Source organism: Gekko japonicus, unplaced genomic scaffold (assembly GCF_001447785.1).
Source record: "Gekko japonicus isolate JY-2015 unplaced genomic scaffold, Gekko_japonicus_V1.1 scaffold246, whole genome shotgun sequence".
Lineage (NCBI taxonomy): Eukaryota > Metazoa > Chordata > Lepidosauria > Squamata > Gekkonidae > Gekko > Gekko japonicus.
The window spans coordinates 561,686-581,379 of NW_015162482.1; the positions used below are offsets into that span (position 1 = coordinate 561,686).

The 19,694-nt window shown below is 47.7% G+C and overlaps 1 protein-coding gene across 1 annotated transcript in view; it reads right to left on the minus strand.

The window, feature by feature from the left end:
* The window catches only part of KMT2D (lysine (K)-specific methyltransferase 2D), a 94,511-nt gene that overhangs the window by 73,893 nt on the left and 924 nt on the right, over positions 1-19,694 (minus strand). Inside the window, exons 2-12 of the mRNA XM_015405874.1 lie at positions 19,321-19,471; positions 17,291-17,508; positions 16,784-16,893; positions 15,405-15,567; positions 14,907-15,072; positions 14,672-14,786; positions 13,147-13,295; positions 6,238-6,419; positions 4,473-4,604; positions 355-1,220; positions 72-182 (exon numbers count right to left, since the gene is read on the minus strand). Coding sequence (XP_015261360.1) covers positions 72-182; positions 355-1,220; positions 4,473-4,604; positions 6,238-6,419; positions 13,147-13,295; positions 14,672-14,786; positions 14,907-15,072; positions 15,405-15,567; positions 16,784-16,893; positions 17,291-17,508; positions 19,321-19,471 — 2,363 coding nt within the window. The remainder of the gene's footprint in view (positions 1-71; positions 183-354; positions 1,221-4,472; positions 4,605-6,237; positions 6,420-13,146; positions 13,296-14,671; positions 14,787-14,906; positions 15,073-15,404; positions 15,568-16,783; positions 16,894-17,290; positions 17,509-19,320; positions 19,472-19,694) is intronic.

Sequence of the window (19,694 nt, forward strand, 5' to 3'; positions counted from 1 at the left end):
TCTTTCCCTGGGAACCTCTCACTGCCGCCCCGCCAAAATATTCTCCTGCCTGCCAAAACTCTCCTTACCGCCAACGTCTCAATTGAAGAAGTGGTGGATTTCAACCGTGAGCGGCCCCGCCCCCGACCGCCATGAGACCCTCCCCGAGGCCTTCTCCTCCCGGGAAAACTGCTGCTGCGACCCTATGGTCAGAGTAAAGAGAAAATATATTGTGGGGATGTGCACACGTTCTCCGCTTCATTGTCTTCCCTCCAGTACTCCCACTACTGATTACAGGGCAGGGGTTATTCGGCATGGAAAAGCATTTGTTGCCAAGCAGCAGCAAGAATCAACCAGTCGAGGGCACCACATTACCTGTTTGACACGGGAGCGGCCCGGGGAGCTGCGCCGCCGGCCCTTTTCACCCTCCCCTTTTACATCAAAGAGTAAAGAGTCGTCCATCTCGCCCAGGGCCAAGGAGGCTCCATCGTCCTTTTGCAGGCTGACGTCTGTGGAGGTCAAGCAGGCCATTTCCATGGAGAATGAGCCCCCGCCTTCGTGATATGGGGAAGCAAATGGAAGCTCCGAGCCTGGAAAGCTGCTGGCGCTGGCGTCACCCTGGCTCAGGTTTGAGATCTCATTAACAATATCCGACTTAAGCAAGGGGTGGGGCCTCAAGGCTGGTGGGGCCGGTCCCGCCTCATCTCCCCCTGCCCCTCCCTGAAGTGGGTTGCCGGTGCTGTAGCCCTCCAATGGGGTGGATGTGCTGCCCAGCAATTCTGCCTCCACTGGCGAGGGAGAGCACTTGGATTCACTGGCAAAGCTGAGGGGAGCCTCGTTGGGCTCCGGCCCTCCTGTGGCATGTCCTTCTTCTGGAGTCTCCTCCTCACTCAGCTGCGGGGAGAATCTTCCCTCAAGTTCCATCTTCGGTGCCACTGCCTCCTCTTCTTCCTCTTCGTGGCCAGCCTGGACTCTGTTGTCACCCAGGCTACCTGGAACAAGCCCCTCAGTCCCTGTATCCATGGGCTCCTCACTGGCCTCTCCATCAGCAGCTTCAGGGGAACCAGCTTTGAAAGAGGCTGGCTGAGGGCTTCTGGGAGACGATGCCTCAGCTTCCTGGGTAGATGGTACTGCCTCAATACGGCTCTCTGAGGGTTCCTGCTCTACAGGCAGCAACTCAAAGGCAGGATGCTCTTTGGCACCTAGTGTGGGCTCCTCAGGATGGGCAGGTGAGACAGGATCTGAGGAGAAGACAGAGAGCATAAGATACCTCTCAAGAGGAGGGAACTATTCCCGGGCACGTGGAAAGGGTAGAGCACAAAGATCACCAGCAATACAGCCAACATGGTGTAGGTGTTAAAAGTGTCAGATGACGATCTAGAAAACACAGATTCAAATTGCCCCACTGGTATGGAAGTCAGCTGGGTGACCTTGGGCCACTCACACTTTCTACCTCATGGGATGGTTGCTGTGAGGATAAAATGGAAGAGGGCAGAAACGACTTTGTTCACCAGTCTCCCCCATTGGGGAGAACTGTGGGGTATAAAGAAATAAATACACGGAGGCACAGCATGGGGCAAAATTACACATCCACCTCACAACTGATTCAGTGGAGTAATAATAAGCGACATAATGAAGGCTATGCGTTCAGCCCTAACCCCACTGCTGATTTTGCCAACATCTTAAATTACTCCTTTTTACTGAGGCCTAGTCTGGACAGGCAGCAGAATGAGGTAGCAGAGCGCTGAGGCGATAGAATGGACTGTACCACTTCAGACTGCAGGGGAGGGATTACATAGCCAACAGGGCAATTATTCAAGTTCCCCAACATTTCCTGTAAGTGGGAAACTAGCATAGAATCCCTGTCTCCCTGACATGCTGATTTTTAAAAGATGCTGGGAGTGTTTACAATGGGAACATCAAAATCATGACACCTCCCCCTAGCTGAGGTGCAAAACACTATAGCCTATCTACCCCTCATTCTGCTGCTTGGGTAGACCAAGCTGAAGAAAGGATGCTTTCAGAGAAAACAGAAACTATGGAGCAACACTCTGCTGCTGCAGAGCAAAGCAGGACCACAACTTGAGGGGGAAAGAGAAAGAGTGGGGTGGGGGAAGGAAGATGGTGGAGGGAGGAACATTTTCTACTTTGACAGACATTACCCTGCTTGCAGAACAAGTGAGAGGTGTCACTCAATCAAGATCCCCTCCTCCTTCAAGAAAGAAAGAAGACCTCCCCTCCAACATATGGGTCCCAAACTTCTTTTAAATGCCACCTGCCCCACATGCAGGACACAGGAAGCCCTTGTATGTACAAAAACAACTTGCTGATGTATTCAGCATCTTCCTGCCAGCACAACTGCTGCTCAGGAAAGAACTTGGAAAAAATGACCTTCTCCAAATGTAGCACCACTCCTAGAAAAGGCTTTACCACAGCCATCAGGGAGGGTAATCCTCATCTAAACTAGATGCCATTGGGAATGGTTTTATCCCACCTTTCCTCCATCACATTCTCTCTCTCTCTCTCTCTCTCTCTCTCTCTCTCTCACTCACACACACACACACACACACACACACACACCTCCCAGGTTGTTTAGCCCAAGAAAGTATGACGGCCCAAGGTAATCTAGTGTGCTTCATGACATAGTTGGGATTTCGAGTAGGAGCCGCCGCCACCATTATTCCAACAACGCTTTTTCCATCTCCGCACTCTACCACCGCTGGTGCGGGTATCATCGGGGGTGTGAGACGTCCCTGGCGGATGACAGGGTTGTGGGGACATCTACTGCTGTTGTTCTGTTATAACATCTTCAGAACACCATCTTGGTTTTATGATTCGGAGTGAGTACTGGAGCACCAATATTTTTAATAACTGTATTATGTTGTACTATTGTATTTTTATACTGTTCTTACTGTTTTAATCTGGCATTTATGCCCTTGTTAGCCGCCCTGAGCCTTGGGGGAGGGCGGGATACAAATCTAAAGAATAAATAACTATAAATAAACCTGTGCTTCCCAGATTTCAGTCTCACTACCCATTATACTACACCGGCTTCAATTGCCAGAATTCAATTCACGATTCCTATCGTCAGATGAAAATGGATTAACAATCTAAATTTGTTATTGGCCAACATGTAACCAGCTACTACTGTACCCAGGGCGTGCCGTAACAGACTGTTAATTCCTCCCGCCCACTACATTTGTACATCCCACTTTCAGCCTTTTTCACTCATGTACAAATTTCTTCTTTGCTACATAAACTACTATTATCATGCCAAGTTCTCAAAAACCTCGACTTTAGGAGACAAATAAGACATAGTAAAGTCAATCTAAAACTACAGATTTACTTTGTATTCCGAATATGCAATTTGGGGAGGGGGGAGTACAGCTAGTAGAGTTGGGGCTGCAGGGCACAAGCACATCCTTTGGCCACTTGTACTGTCTGAGTTCTGCCATGCTACACAAGCAAGGAATTTGCTATCATACATGGATTTTGGGTTTCCTGGGAATGTCATCTTCTATACTTTATAGTACTCTATGCCCTAACAACGCAGGGATACCATTCCCCAGGTGGGGGTGGGGGATCCCCTACTTTCATGGGCTCCTGTCCACCACCAACCAGCCAGCAGGAGGAAATTCCCCCCACCCTCAGCGCTGTGCACAACGTACTGACATCACCCAGAAGTGGTATCAGTGCATCAGTAAGGCAGGTGATGCTCTGCTTTTTGAGCAAAACTTTATGGCTTAAGACTGTTTTTACCATAGAGTTTTGCCCAAAAAGCAGAGCGTCGCCCCTGGTGTTACCAACATGCTGATGTCACTTCTGGGTAATGTCAGCACGTCACACAGTTTCCCCGCCCACCCCGGAATGGCCCCCAAATCCCCCTGCTTGTGTGACAAAGGGACCTGGCAACCCTATGACAATGTTTTGGAAACTGTGTGGACAGTGGCTTGTAGGATTTCAGAAGCATAATGGTAGCAGGTTGATTTCTAGTGCTGAAGGGGTTGGCAGAAGCAGAATTATACAAAAAAAGCAAAAACACCACAACTGGCAGAATTTTTTTTTTTCTCCTCCTGTGTGCAGAAATTGCAATTAGACACAGGATTTTGATTCATTTTAGTAGGCATGTCCAGCCATAACTGGACCCAAACGTCAAACTTTCCAATTATTTGGAACAAATGGCCAGTGCTATGAAAAACTAGATGGTGGGAAGCAGTGCTTCCACACACAAAGGCCACGTGTCAAATCCTTGGCGGGTGGAGAGAAAAACAATGGAGGAACTGTCTCCATGCCATGCTTGCAATTACTCAAAGAAGTTTGGGCTGGTGATGGCTGAAAACCAAATGCTGTGCTAACTATGGTCTGACCCAGCAAAGCATTTCTTAGACTCTTAATTTGCCAAGCAAATCTATACCAAACTACATATTTTTGTATGATTTATTTAGGTTTTTACTTTGCCTTGGCACTGCCTTAGATACGGCCCACTGACTCACCTGGAGGTACCGGAGGAGGGGGTGCTGGCAAGGGGGCATTTTCAGGCTCAACTGTTGTCTCCACTTCCATTTGCTCCTGCCCTGCAGGGGCCTCTGGATCCACGCTGGACATCTCTAAAGGCTTGTCTGCATCTGGTATAGAAAAGCAGGGCAGCTCATTAAAAGGACCAACACATTAATACACTCCATAGTTCAGGAGGCCCCCAACCTTGTTAAGCCTGTGGGCCCTTTTGGAACTTTGATAACATGGGATGCCGCCACCAAATGGCTGACATAGTGGGCGCCAGCAGCCACCAAATGGCTGCCTTCAAGTCTAAGAACACTGACAAAAATGTTACGAAGTTCCAAGTCAAGTGTCCTCCTGTGACAGGGGTAGCTGTGTCAGAATGGGTGCTTCCTGCAGACACAAAGGTGATGCCTCCTGGGCTCTTCTGGACGCAGGCACCAGCGAACCCACGGACAGGCACAAGGGAATCACCCATTCAGGACAATATCCACAGCACATTTCCATGCCTTCCTGTCCCCCAGAAAAAGGGAAAGCCGGAGACTGGCAAAATCCCCAAGAGGGATTTTTTTGTTCTACCTTTTGTTTATTCACTCCTAACCCTGCTCTTACATGGATAGGGCTTGCAACATTTACACAAAAGACAAAGAAAATAGTGAGTAAAAGCTCATTTGTACTACACTGGACATGCAATTTGTTTAGGTTTAGTACTACAGCCTCACCTCTGCCTGACTACTTCGGAAAAACCAATACAAATCAGCAACAGAAGTATAGAGAAGCATAAGTTTTTAGCAGATTAAATGAGATTATGGGAAGTGTATGTAGGTATCATTTCTGTCTTTATGAGTCCCTTGTGCCTGCCATTTATTGAGACACACTAGGGATGTGCATTCGGATCTACCCGAGCTGAAAATATACCTGAAAAATACTTTTATCGGTATTTTTTGGGTGTTTTACGGCTTCCCAAATGTATCCGGGTTTTCTCGGAAAAACGGGGGGGGGGGAGAATCCCAAGAAAATCCCGGATATATTTGGGGATTTGGGGTAAATCTGAAAACAGTGGAGAGGCAGGAGCAGATTGCTTCCACTTCTCAGGTGTTTGTCAGGCAGGCTTATGTAGTCCCTTTAAACTTTAAAGGGGCTGCAGAAGTCAGCCCAAGGATCATCATGGGGTGGCAGGGAGCTTTCGCCTTGGCTGTGACTGACTTCCCTTGCAGCCTGTTTTAAACCTGGCTGCAAGAGAAGCCAGCCCAGGATCGCTGTGCCTCCAAGGAGCTGATAGCTCTCTGCAGGTGCAGCTCTGCACTGCCTTCTCTTGCCACCTGGTTTTACCTGGGCAACAGGAGAGAGCAGCCCAGCCTGGACTGCTGTCCCTGCAAGGAGCTGATTGCGCCCCACTGGCACGGCTCTGTGCTGCCTTCTCCTGCAGCTTGGTTTAAACTGGGCTGCAGGAGAAGCCAAGCCAGCCCTAGGATCGGGTTGGTATTTTTTTTTCTGGCAATTTTTGGTTCTGGTCTATTAGACCTGAAAAATTTCAGGATTTTTCAAAAATCCCGGATCCAAATACCATACTAGTATTTAGTTCTGGGATTTTTCAGGAATCCCGAAATTTTTTCAGGAACCCAATTTTTGGGGGGGGTTCAACAGACCTAAACTGAAAAATACTGGTAAAAAATTGCACCTCTAAGACACACCTTCTAGTGAAAAGTCATAAGGTAGGGGGAAGAGAAGAGGGGGAAAGACAGAAATAGGGTAACTCACCAACAGATTTCTTATCACATTCCAATGGACCCTCCTCTTCTTGGTGCAAGCCAACAGGGCCACTGCTGCTTTCTGTTTGCCCTGGGCTGGCCACATGAGCTTCCCGCATTGGCTGGGGAGATGCCGGCGTGTCTGCTACAGGGTACGTATTCTTCAGAGGACTGTTTGCTGGGGGAACATTTCTGAAGGGGTAAAGAAAGAGAAATGAAAACCCATCAGAGACACACAACATAAAAACCCACGGGTTGTCAATGTTAGTACTTCTGAGTGTTCCAAGCATTTTGCACACGTTATCTCGACAGCTCCGTAACCAGTTTTGGAAGAACTACAGCAGAGAAAACAAGCCCTAACTACCAACAACTACAAGACTTCAGAACACTAACTATATTTTTTTTTAAGTCATGAAGGGAAAAACAAGGGATACCTCAAAGCTCTAAGCAAAATAGATTGCAGGAGACAAGCCAAAAAAAAAAATCCTTCAGAGAAATGCAGACCCCTGTCAAAGCAAGTCCTGCTCTATCTCCTCCAAAGGAACCTTATGGTAGGTCCAACATTTTATTCTCCTTCACACCGAAGACAACATCCAGTGACAGGATGTTCTGCAGCAATGGCTGACCCTACACACACACACCACACACGGCTCAACTGCATCTCTCCAACCATGCAGCAAATTGCAGTGCTTTCTACCATTCACCAGAGGTGAAGGTGTAGATTTTGTAATGTCTAAATAAGAAAAGGCAGAAAGCATTGGCCAAGTAGTGGCTGGACAAATGTCCACCAATGGGGCTTTGGGAGAAAATGCCACTGTGATAAAGGCTTTGGCTAACAGAGCAAGTTAGAATTAGAGAAGGAAAAGAAACACGACAAGGACTCTTAAGCCACAACAATCCTACTAACATAGGATAGGAAACTGGGTTTTTCTGTTTTTTTGACTAGATATTGCCGGTGGGGAGAAAACCAAGAACCCAAGTGATCTGGATCCTCAAAAGATATACACAAGGGCTGATCAAATTAGAACAATCCCTCTTAAGCTTTTGACAAAACCTGTTCCTGAGATCTGTGGAACTAACTAGTAATGTCTGACATAAACAAGGGAATCTATCCTTACAGCTATGTTAGTGGTATGAACAATGCAGTGCTCCTTCCTGTCAGAAAGGGCAGCCACATCTACAAACTCCTTCAGGTAAAAGTCACAGCTATTAAGTGTCTTCAGAGATGGAAAACACAAGGAGACTTCACAAATGGAGCACTGGTGCGCACTGAGTACTAACTGGAGTTTCCAAGACAGGTGCTGAAGTACCATGCCCCTTCAGAAACTACATACCATAGAATTATCTATTAAACAAGCCAGCTTGCTGAGAACTGATATATTGGCAGAGACTCACAAAATGTCCCCCATCTCTCAAGAAGGACCCAACAGAGGACAGACCTCAGCTTGAGCACAATACATGCTCTTCTGGCTACACCATCTTTCAAGAGCCCTCCAAACATTTTAGAGTGTTAGTAGATTCCTCACATGAGGCCAACATGCTGTCAACTACTTCACAGTTGTTGTATTATCTCCTGATTAGGTTGGACCTCTCAGTTTCTACATGATAAGGCAGAGCCACTCCAGTTCCTGTTGGAAACTTGTCTTCCCAGTTCTCCACTGTCAGTATAAGCATCACTTCCATACCCTGCTAGACTTGCAAAAAAAAAAAAAGCCTTGAATGTCAGGCAGAAAGGTAGAAAAATGTAGAGGAGTTGGTCAAAGGCATGAAGAGGCATATTATTGGTAGGTTCTACCTCTTCAGGAATTTGGAGAACACCTTTAGGTGAAGACTTCACTGATCAATGTGTTGGCAGCTGAGGCAATTTGCTGACAGGCTGTGATGCCCTGCCCAAGCTGTGCCACAACAGATGAAAGAAGGATTCTGGACCAATGAAACAGAGTGCTTTTGACAGCAGACTGCACAACCTCATCTTAGGCAGAGACTGATGCTACAAGAAGGCTCCCTCTCCAAACAGCCCCCTGCTTTCCAGCTTTAGCCATGGGCTCCCAGTCCAACAGAATTTGTGTCCCTGATCAGCATCCTCAGCAGACTGATTTGAAGAAAAGACAAGACTCACTACTGAAGGACAGGACAATCCCTATTGGCATAACAGTAGTTGTTAAGTGTTTGGGCAGTGATGACTTTCCGAAGTGAAAGAGTAGTGCATTGAAGGTACCACAAGTACAGCCTTATCTAGGGAATGGATTCCACACAAGCTGTTAAGGGACCACCACACATGGATGAGGCTCACTGTGTTCTACTGTAGGTGGTGAAGAAACATCTGAGATAATGTCACCATCCCCAAAATTCCTTCTAGAAACCACTTCTTGGACTGTAGAAGGAACAATCCTCAGATGGGCAAGCCATCGTGCCAACTGGAGAGAGCTCTTGCGAAGGGTGAATAGGAACCAGAGGGCTAATTTGTTTATTTACATTATTTATAGTCTGCTTTTCCCACAAGGATTCAAGGAGGACTACACACAGTGAATCAGTGCAATCAACAAAATGGGGCATTCCATAACCAATGCATTAGGATTTTAGAAGTCTGGAACCACCAGAAAGAACTGAAACATAGCAAAAGTATTCCCATGACACATTAAACAGTAAAGAAATTACTTTAATAGGTTCCTACTTACAATAAGCTACAAACAGTGGTATAACCCACAGTCCCTAATCATTTATCCCAAAAAGTTTGTAAAACCATTTTGTACAGTGCAACCCTGTTACCTGCACTAAAAAGCCTTCTTGAATAGTTCAGTTTCACAGAGTTTGCGAAAAGCCAGGAGAGCAAATAGGCTACGATGTTGCGAACCCTGACAGCTAACTGGCCTCACAAGGAGACTGTGCATCTTGCCTTGTCCAGAGGAGGGAGTCCACACAAGATACTAAGGGACCTTAGCGCATGGATGAGGCTCATCATGTTCTACTACAGGTGGTGAGAAGTTGCCACCTAGGGTTGTAGCCAGCAGAAGCACTGGGGGCAGCGCCCCCATCACATCTGCAACACCCCTACCCCAATCTTCCCTTTCTTGTTTACATTTTAATTTAAATATCTTGTTTAAGCAGTGGTGCTCCAGGTTGCGGCCATGCCTGCTAGAAGCACGATTTCCTTCCTTCCGCTCCTGAGGAGGATGTGGCAATGCCCTGTCATTTTTGTTGGGTTTCCTGATGTGTAATGTCTGACCACGGGACATGTGGATCTCAGCAGTGCTGTTTCCATGACAAGGAAGCAACAAGGCATCGCAACCCCCTCTGGCCCAGCCCTGGAAGTCTCAGTGGCAGGGAGTCCCACCGGCACAGCATTCATTCGCAGTGGCCCTCTGGGGGCATCCTCTCCAGCACACCGGGGCTGATGGGCTTCTCCTGGCCAGCGGGTGAGTCCTGCAGGTTCCTTCCCAGCAAGCCCCTGCTTGAGGCAAACCACACAGGATTACAGCCACGAGGGCTGGAAAACCTCAATGGTTGTGCAGGACGCAGCAGCCTCCATCCTCTAATAATTTAATTAATTTTTTTTAAAAAAAAATTAATTTAAAATGTATTCTAATTTAATTTAACTAGTGCCCCCCCCCCCCGGGGGCCCCACATCCCCCTCCAAAAAAATTCCTGGCATCGGGGCTGTCACCCTCCCAAATATTCTTTCTAGAAAGGAGGAGGCTACTCCTTGGACTGCAGAAGTAACAATCCTCAAAGAACCTGCTTGAGGAGGCTTACAAAATAAAGTTGTTCATTAGAAACCCAGCACTAAAAGTCCAGTCAGAACATAAAAACATGGACAGCTTAAAAGGAGTCTCAAAAACATTTTAGAAGCAGATTCTGAAAGTGATGTTAAAGGACCAAGCCCAGAATGAGTTAAAAGAAACATTTTGGCTTATCACTTAAAAGAGGGTAGGGTAGGTGCCAGGCAACCCTCAAGGGGAAGGGCATTCTACAGGCAAGGCGCCACCACTGTAAATACCGTCTCCAGTCACTGCCCACCTCGCCTTTGAAGGGGGAGTACAGAGAGCAGAGCTTCTGAGAAAGATCTGGCAAGCTGGGCAGGACTCAGTCCTTTTTCTATTCCGTCTTTTAATCTAATAGATCTACAAGGCAGCCAACGAAATGCTTAAAACACATAATACCAATTTAAAACTGAATTTAAAAAAGAAGCAAGAACTGCAGCAAACATTCACAGACAAAATTCAGGAACTAGAAAATCAACTGAGAACAATGATAGCAAACCTAGTTCAAAATTAACGTCAGGGTTATAAATGTCCCCTGAAAAATAACTACCTTTAATTGATACCAGGAGGTTAACAGAGATGGGCAAAATTAACCTCCCTAAAAAGGGAACTCTATAACCTTGGTGCTGCTGTAGAATCCCTGTCCTTTGTAACTATCCAACGTAAAGATGTGAAGGCAAAGAAAAAAGAGGGGAATGGAAAACTAGAAACACACACACACTTTTCCTCCTTTTTCCCAAGCCCCCCCCCCCCCCCAGTTGTCCAGTGGAAAACCCAGGAAACTTTGGGAGCACCCCCCCCCCAAAAAAAATCTATGAGATATTTTTTATTTGAGTGAAATGCAAGGTTTTACTAACTCAAAATGTAGAGCAATAAAGTCTGAGGGCCTCCCCCCCAAAACAACAATTTGGCCAACAGAAATTTTGGAGAGCACCAGAAGACTCCTACAAAATATCTTTTTTTCCTCTTGTAGAAAGAATCAAACACTCCTCGAGGAATAGTTTTACTCCCTCAAAATGTACAGCATGAAGATAGATGATCTATTACCTCAGCGGCTGCAGAGCACAGCATTCCAGAGCAGTCTAGGAATAGGGTCTTCCTGCCTTCAAAGAAGAGTCTGCAAGCTCATCAGCCACACTGCCTGCACATCATGACATTTCATTGCAAACTTGGGGACACTGCGAGCTGCCCATCACCACGGCTACCCTCACAGCCACTGAAAGAAGCCCCAGTACTGCTGAGAAGATGAAGCAGTGGAGTGATGCTGAGCTCTGGTAGAAAGCGACAAAAGGTGAGGCTGAGCTGGGGGGGTGGGGGATGCAAGACTCCTGATGAGCACGGATCCCACCTCCACTCTTGATATACTCCTCAGAACAAAGACACTCACTCCTGCTCTGGAATCCCCATCCGTGTAAAGAAGAAGAAGAAAAAGAAGAGATTGGATTTATACCCCACCCTTCACTACCCAAAGGTGTCTCAGAGCGGCTTACAAACTCCTTTCCCTTCCCCTCCCCACAACAGACACCCTGTGAGGTGGGTGGGGCTGAGAGAACTCTGACACAAACTGCTCTTTTTCAAGGACAGCTGTGCCAGAGCTTGTGACTGAGCCAAGGTCACATCAGCAGGTGCAAGTGGAGGAGTGGGGAATCAAACCCGGTTCTCCCAGCTTAGACTCCCCACACTTAACCACTACACCAAACTGGCTAGGAAAGAAGAGGGGGTGTGTCTCCTTCATTTTCCTCTGTAGCGGATGGTGGCCCTGTTCCCTCAAGCAGAAGCAAGGAGAAACACCTGAGGGAGCAACAAACTTCCACAAGCTCTGCCTCCAAGAATGACTGACAGGAGCCACCCACTACCTGATATCCTCCCAGAACACGCCACTCTTACGCTGTGAGGGTGTCCAGTATACTTTTAAGCTCTACAAAGATTAAGTAATGGCAACAACAAACCCCTCCTCCAAACTCTCTCTCTATTGGTCGAACTGACCCCACATTGGGCTGACAGTCCTCCCACTCCTCTAAATGTCTTCAGCGCCAGTTTGGTGTAGTGCTTTGGTGTAGTGGTTAAGTGCGTGGACTCTAATCTGGGAGAACTGGGTTTGATTCCCCACTCCTCAACTTGCAGCTGCTGGATGATGTTGGGCAAGCCACAGTTCTGTCAGAGCTGTTCTCTCAAGGACAGTTCTGGAAAGAGCTCTCTCAGCCCCACCTACCTCACAGGGTGTCTGTTGTGGGGAGGGGAAGGGAAAGGAGTTTGTAAACCGCTCTGAGACTCCTCCTCTTCTCCTTCTTCCTCCTGTATAATCCTGTTTTGCAATTTTGCCACACCCTTCAGACCCTCTGAGCCAGTAGCCCTGTTCACATGTTACAGGGAACACACGTACATCCTGCATGTACACATGTACATTTGGTTGTAAGGAACAGCCAACGTGCATACACTTCACAAATAGAACTAGGGACCAATACCTGGATAAGCATGAGGTATGTTGAGCTGTACATGCTTGAACATAACATGAGAATGACTCGAACACACATATAAAGAAAAATCAAGTGTCCGTTGTTCATGGACTGTATCCACATTCACCGTAACTTGAGAACAGTGACACTGTATCATTCCATTCCATGGCCTCTCTCACACCCAAATATCAGGCCTGCCCCCTCCTTGCCCCAAGCCACTCTTGCCCCTTAAAAGTATAGCTGCTTCTACAAGGACTGTTCTTGGTCTGGAAACCTACTGAAAGGTCCATCCGCCGCCCCTTATTCAAACCAGAGCAGCATGAGAGATGGATCGTGATGAAGGGACTAGAGCTACAAGAATGGTAAATGTTCAGCCCAAGCATGAAAGAAATAGAAGCCTACAGTAAACTTCATACCCTTTCATCACTGAGTTTAGAGTTCAGGTTCAGTGAGACAGAAGTTTCAGAAAGACGTGTAATTTCTTCTCACCACTGGGATCTGTCAACCCCAAAATTAAATCCACAAAATCACTGGATAAGCATTGAAGGAGTTGTCAAAACGGTTCTATAGCTACCAATCTTACAAAGCATTCCCTTGTGCAAAACCAAAACAAAAGCCCTGGAATCACTCCGACCCCTGCACTGTGTGGTGGGCCATCACCTCCCTGAAGCCAAAATATGGACTTTCAGCCAAGGGACTCACTCTTGGCTGCGCTGTACAGCCTCCATGCCAGCCGCATCCTTGCAACGCTGCTCTTGACACCCTTCACACAAAGAGTAGTTCTCGTACCACTGGCAGCCGGGATCCAGTGCGGATGGGCGGAAGCCACAGTCAGAGCAGACACGACAACTCTGCAAGGAGGGAAACGAAAGGCATTCAGAACAGATGCAAGGCAGATACACCAGTCACTGTGTGAGCACCAGATTTCCCCTGGTGTTGACTGTTTGGGTGAACGTGTCACTGGAATTGGGGGGGTGGGGTAGGGCACACTGTCTGATTTGAACTCAGCGATAGGGCTGAAGTTAGGTACTGAGAAATGGTAAGCAAGACCTTGTGCCTGTAGGGTGGAGTTAGATCTCTGTCACTTCAGGGGAGTCCATTTCAGTTGGCTGAGTTGGGAAAAGCCGCAGAATAATATCACAATATGCCATTATGCTAGCAAACGGCAGAAAGCAAGTTCATACCAAATACCAATGTGTGCAAATGAAGTTATTTTGCCTAAGTGTTCTCTATTTACACAGGAGCTTAATATTCATCCAGAATTTGCAATCCTGTCTCCCACCCCTGCAAACACACTGCTAAAATAGAGGAAAACGGGTAATTGATGGCTGTCACAAAGGAGATAATGTAATATACAAGACGTAAAATTTCCATCCACTGAAAGTTACAGCCTTTCGACATAGCCATGAAGGCTAGAACCTGGCTCTCCCCCCCTCTCCATTTGTAAGCTCAACGAGCAGGTGACAAAAAGTTTTGCCAGACCTGAAAAACACCATCCAGTAAAACAAATGCAGAGGCTGCAGCGACTGACTACGGAGGAAAGAGATTGTCCTCCTCAATGCCAGCTCCAGGCCAATCTCTTTCTTTGAAGAAGAACCTGCCTCTTGGTGGACGGAGAAGAGATCACTCCAGTGTATGGACTACTGGATCAGGATATATTGTGTTTACTTCATTTATAGGTAGAGAAAACCAGCTCCTTTTTTCCAAAAGGGAACAGCAATTCTCCAGATTTTGTGCCGGTTACTAAATGCCACATTCAAAGAGCACAGACTGGCTGGAGACTCCTGCCTTTCCAACAGTGGATCCAACTGTGCTTTCACTCAAGATGCGAATTCCCATTAGCCTCAGGAATAGGTCATGGGAGATGAATTGGGGGGAGGGATGCAATAGTGCGGTGCTAGGAAGTTCCCACCTGTTCTGGCATCTCTCCTGAAGAAAGGAGGATCCACTGGGCATAAGCAGGGCAATAGGCACTCTGCAATTCAGCAGAGGAACCAAACAAGCACAAACCATGGAAGTCATTCCCACTCTTTTTTTAAAGCAAGCTTTTATCCCTTTGGATTGAGGTCACATTCAGGCACTACTTCAGAAGCCAGAAGAGATGTTGAGCAGGATTTCTACGGGCCTTCAAAGCTTTTTTTTTTTGGGGGGGGTGGAGCGCGAGTCCTCTGCTACTGGAATTTTATCTTTCCAGCACCCATCTGTGTGAAGGCAGACAGACACTCACCTTACACTTCCAGGAGTCTGTGGGGAGGCTCTCAATGGCTGGCTTCAAGCAGTACGTGTGGTAACATTTATCGCACGCTTCACACACTAACGTCATGCTGTCCTCCCCCGATAGCCTGCAAAGGACAGACACCCCATGGGCTAGCAGTCAAGGGATGCATTCTCAGCATTCAACCCTCCCTGCACGGCTTAGCACAGATCTCTTCCTTTCCAGTTTCAAAGGGCTTTATACTTACCTACACGTTTGACAAACTTTGCATTCGTGACACTGCCAGCCGGAGCGTTTGCGGGGCGTTACCGTGATCTCCAAGCAGGTGCCATGATAGTGCAGGCCACAGCTGGTGCAGAAGAGCAGATCACGCAAGTCCCCGGGTGCATCACACACCATGCAGCGCGAGTCCTCTGTGGGAAGAAGGGTGCGATGGGATTGAAGCCACCAAATCATAACCTCCCTGTATGCCAAGTCCTCTGCAGCCAAGCCCCAAACTAAGGCAGAAGCGCTATCTGGATCTCTCTTCCCTTGTCCAAGCAATAGATCCTACTCCCTCATATCCAGAAACAAACTTCGGAATACCTGACCTTTAACCCCTAGTGTGCTCGGCCCATTAGAAGCCACTTCCCCTCAGTTCCATTGCTGTTCACAAATCACAGGGGTTAAGAGAGACTCCATTCCAAGCAGGTTACTAGCAAACCCTTGCACCAGCAGCTGTCCTTGGCATCCTGCTAACACATACCCATCTGCACAGCCTGGTCTAGGTGCTCCGGACACAGGAGCTTCAATGACTTCATGGACTGGAAGGAGCCACTGGCTGCAGCACAGGGGAAGTGATAGTGGCGCTGGCACCCCTCCGCACGACATGGAATGGTAGCACCCAGTCTCCTACAGTGTTCACATTTCTAAAAGAAGCAAGCAACAGATCACAGGTCCAACGAAGAAAAAGAAAAACTCCTGAATAGAATGGCAGCCCCAGACAGCCTGGAAATACCAAGCGTCCAGTGCTGAAATCCACTACTATTGAAGGTGAGCACGGCTGCTTAGGCAGGGATAATCCTTCCCTAGGCTTCGTTATGCTTAAGAATGATCAAGTTTCTAATCCATTCTGGAGTTTGCTTGAGAGACCTGGCCCTGCAGAAGTTGCAAACATGCTCTGAACACATTTTCCAAAATCCACACTGTAATGTAATGTCCACACAATGCCACATTAATGCGTTGGTCTCACAATCAAGTCACCAGGAACGGTGGAACATGCGTGCTTGTAAACCCAACTTGACTGTAGTGCAAACCTTTCCTAAACTCTTTATGGTACCCAGACTGAAGTTTCACCTCCTGTTCACTGCAAAAAGGAAGCTAATACAATTGTTGGCAAAGGCTTTGGAGCACTTACAGTCAACAAAAAATAATACTCAAGATTCTGCTACTGGAAGCAAAACTGAAAATCTGGGGACTGGATTCAGTTAGTAAATATTTTACAACGTAACTTGGTTTCAGAGTCTGGGAAAGTTACTGTGGCAGGGGGTAAGCTTTAGAAGTCTACATTCAATTTGTTGTGTGTGGTGGGAAGGGGTCAGGGACCAGAGAAGTCCCCTGGAAAATGCTTGTATGGTAAGGGTCCATGACAAGACCTGGTGGCCATGAAGAAGCCCTGTTCCTTGATCACTAGATTCCACCACCCACACTCTACCTACATAACTAAGGTAGCTAATGCAGATTGGTCTTTGCAACCATGAGTATACTGTATCCTGCAACAGTAGTTAAATTTTATGCGGTCTCCAAACATGTTATTAAGGTAAGGAATTTACTCTAGTCCCCTTCCCAGACACCAAGGGCAAAATCTGCTGTTTGAGGGACCAAGGCAAATCGCCCCCTTTCCCCAAACATGTCAAGGAACTTACTAGGGTGCAACAGAAGCAAAGGCATTTTATTTCAAAGGGGAATGCAACAATTTTCAGGATTCTACACAAATTAGCAAAATCCAGATTAGAGATTCTAATGCAAGTGAATACAGGTTCCTAAAACTTTTCCTACTGGCCGTCATGCTGCTCCCCGGGCACTGTCTTAATCCCCTCCCCTCTCCCTGCCCCCCCCTCCACAATCTCCCTTTCCCTGCCAGACCTGTGCAATCCCTGAGATGACAGCTTTGTTCACATGGCTCAACCATGACCCTTCCGCACGCAAGATTCCAGCTGACCACACCACACACCAGTGATGAGCCCAGAAGTGCCCTGAAAAGGAAAGGGAAAAGGAGAATATAAAAGGGGAAGCAAACCAAACCTCACTTGAGGCATGGGGCATCCAGGTGGATTGGGGTAGCTGGGAGACCAGGGAACCGTGTGACACTATAGGACACGAAAGAAATGGTATTATGTATCCTAACCCCAGTCCTTGTGATAAGGCAGAATATGTAACCAAATAAGAAGCCAGCTACTTGAAGCATTTCTTGCCATTGCTGTACCAAGAATGCATCATAAGGGGGGGAAAGCACTCAGAAAAATCCACAGTTTAGATATGAGGCAGCCCTTTGCTAGGACATAAGGAGACAGCGGGTTGGATCTGACACCCCAGTTGAGTGCACCCTTTTAAGCTCTCCCCAGTGGATACACCTCCTTGCTCACCACTCACCTGTTGGCTCAAACACCTCTCGCACCGAAACACCATCTGCAAAGCCAATGAGGGTCTGGTCCTCATTTCCAGCTTCTCTTAAGCCAGGCTGCTCCCCTTCCTGAGGCTCGGAAAGACCTTCTGCCCAGTTGGGTGCTGGATCAAAACGCAACAGCTCACGCTGCCCGTGCAAGCTCCACTTGCTGCAGTTACAGAACGCACAGCGTTTGGGTGGGGAGCTGGTGGGGGGAAGCAGAGATGAGAAATGGTTTGTCACTGCAAAAGACATGACAGTATATACCCATTCCCATGAAAGGTAACAGAACAAAAGCCTTGTGTCTTCCACAGTTTGCAAGGATGGCCCCATCCAAAACTGTCTCTTCCCACCTGATGCATTCTGATCTAGCTCTTGGGGAGATTCCCCAGATCCCTAAGGCACTTCAGCTCCCAAATCCTTCAACACTCCTTGGCAAACTTCCCTGAACCATGCAATACCTGGCCAGAGAAGCTGTGTCTGGGCATGACACCTTCACAGTGAAAACCTTGCTCAGTCACAAAGCTTGCTAGCAAGATGACCTGCAAGCTACACACTTTCAAGTTATCAGATATTGTTAAGTACAGGGCAAGATAACTGAATGACCCAAGCAGCATGGAGTCAGTGGATTACTTTAGGAAAGCCGCATTTCCCTAGTTTTAGCACCTACAGCTAAAATATGGGGGGTAATAACACCATACCTAAAAGCTCACCTGATATTAAAGGAAGCTGGCTTGAGTATTTAAGGTTGGGGAGAAACATGATATAAGAAAGGAAGGGGCAAAACCCAGCAGACACGAAGATGTACACCACGACACCGTTGTGAGTGGTTGCATCTGGGAAACATTTCTCAGCTGCACTGGCATGCTCTGGCTCCCTTGAACGCAGTCGCTGTACAACTCAAGGGGCCTAAGGGGGATGCAGCAATCTGGGCAGCCTGTCGTGGTCCCATAAGCGTGCCAGTGCACCGTGGCAACCCTGCCACAACACGGCCCTGGCAAACTGGCCAGGTGGACTCAGGTCCTTGCTGAGGTCCCTGCACTCTGCCATCTAGACATTCTAGGATGGTGGCCGACACTTCTTCCTCTATTACAACCCTCCGCTTTCATATCCAGATTCCCCATGAACTCTTCTCCAGACTTCCAAATCCCTCCCCACCGTGGTTCACATAGGGCCACAGTTCCTGAACATTTATCCTTATGAGCCTTTGTATCCAAGGGGGAAAAGAAAAAAGGGAGGGGTGAGCTAAAGTCTTGTCAACTATACACCTAAGAAACCTCTGTTGATTATTCTTTTTTTCAGGGAACTAGAAAACTGACGAAAACAAGAAGCAGCACCTTGATCACTGAAAGATGAAACCTGAGAGCGTAAGAAAACGTCTTGTTGGCCCACAGCACCACCATCTGACAGAACCAGAGAACAGTTCCCCCTTTGCCAGTCTCTTGAACAAGGAGGTATGATTGTCATTTAGGGTGTGAGACGTCTCAGATGGGGGCGGGCCCGTGGCTCAGTGGCAGAGCATCTGCTTGGCATGCAGAAGGTCCCCAGGTTCAGTCCCCAACATCTCCAATTAAAAAGGACCAGGCAGCGGGTTGATGTGAAAGACCTCTGCCTGAGACTCTGGAGAGCCGCTGCCAGTCTGAGTAGACAATACTGACCTTGATGGACCAAGGATCTGACTCAGTATAAGGCAGCTTCATGTGTTCCACTCAGTGGCAGAGCACCATATTTTGTAGGAAGATGGTCCAATGTTCAATCAATGATATCCAAGGCAAGATCTCTGCCCAGGACCCCAGAGAGCCACTGCCAGTCGTAACAGACTATGCTTAATAAGACAGACCAACGGGCTGACAAGTATCAGATAGTTTCATGATGAGTATCTTTTGCATCTTTAGGGAGGCCTGCCTCCTGCTCTTGTAAGCTTAGCTCTGAGCCTCTGCCTACCACAGTCGTCCCATCTGCAGCACAGATACCCTCCAAGCTCCAGATTTCGGACGCGGTCTCACAGGTCTCTCACCGGCAGGTCAGTGGCGGTTCCTCTTTAGCCTCTGCGTCTTCCAAGGGCTCTTTCACAGGGCTCTCTTCTGGCGGCTTCGGCGGATCGGCTTCCACACTGCCCTGCTCCTCCGAGGAGACAATTCCATCTGCTGCTGCTGCCAATAAGTTAGCTGTCAGTACCCAGGCAAAGCAATGGGGGCAAAGCCGATTTCCCAGCCTCGTTTGAGACAGCACCTCCCTGTGACATCCCACCCTTCCCCATCCACAACAGTTCGCTCTCCCACGCCAAGGTACTTGTGCTCTGACGTTATTGTGTTGATGTGCACTTTCCAGTCAGAGGCAAGGAAACCCTCAATCTAAGGACGTAAGGACTCAAGACTAGCTGAAATAAAC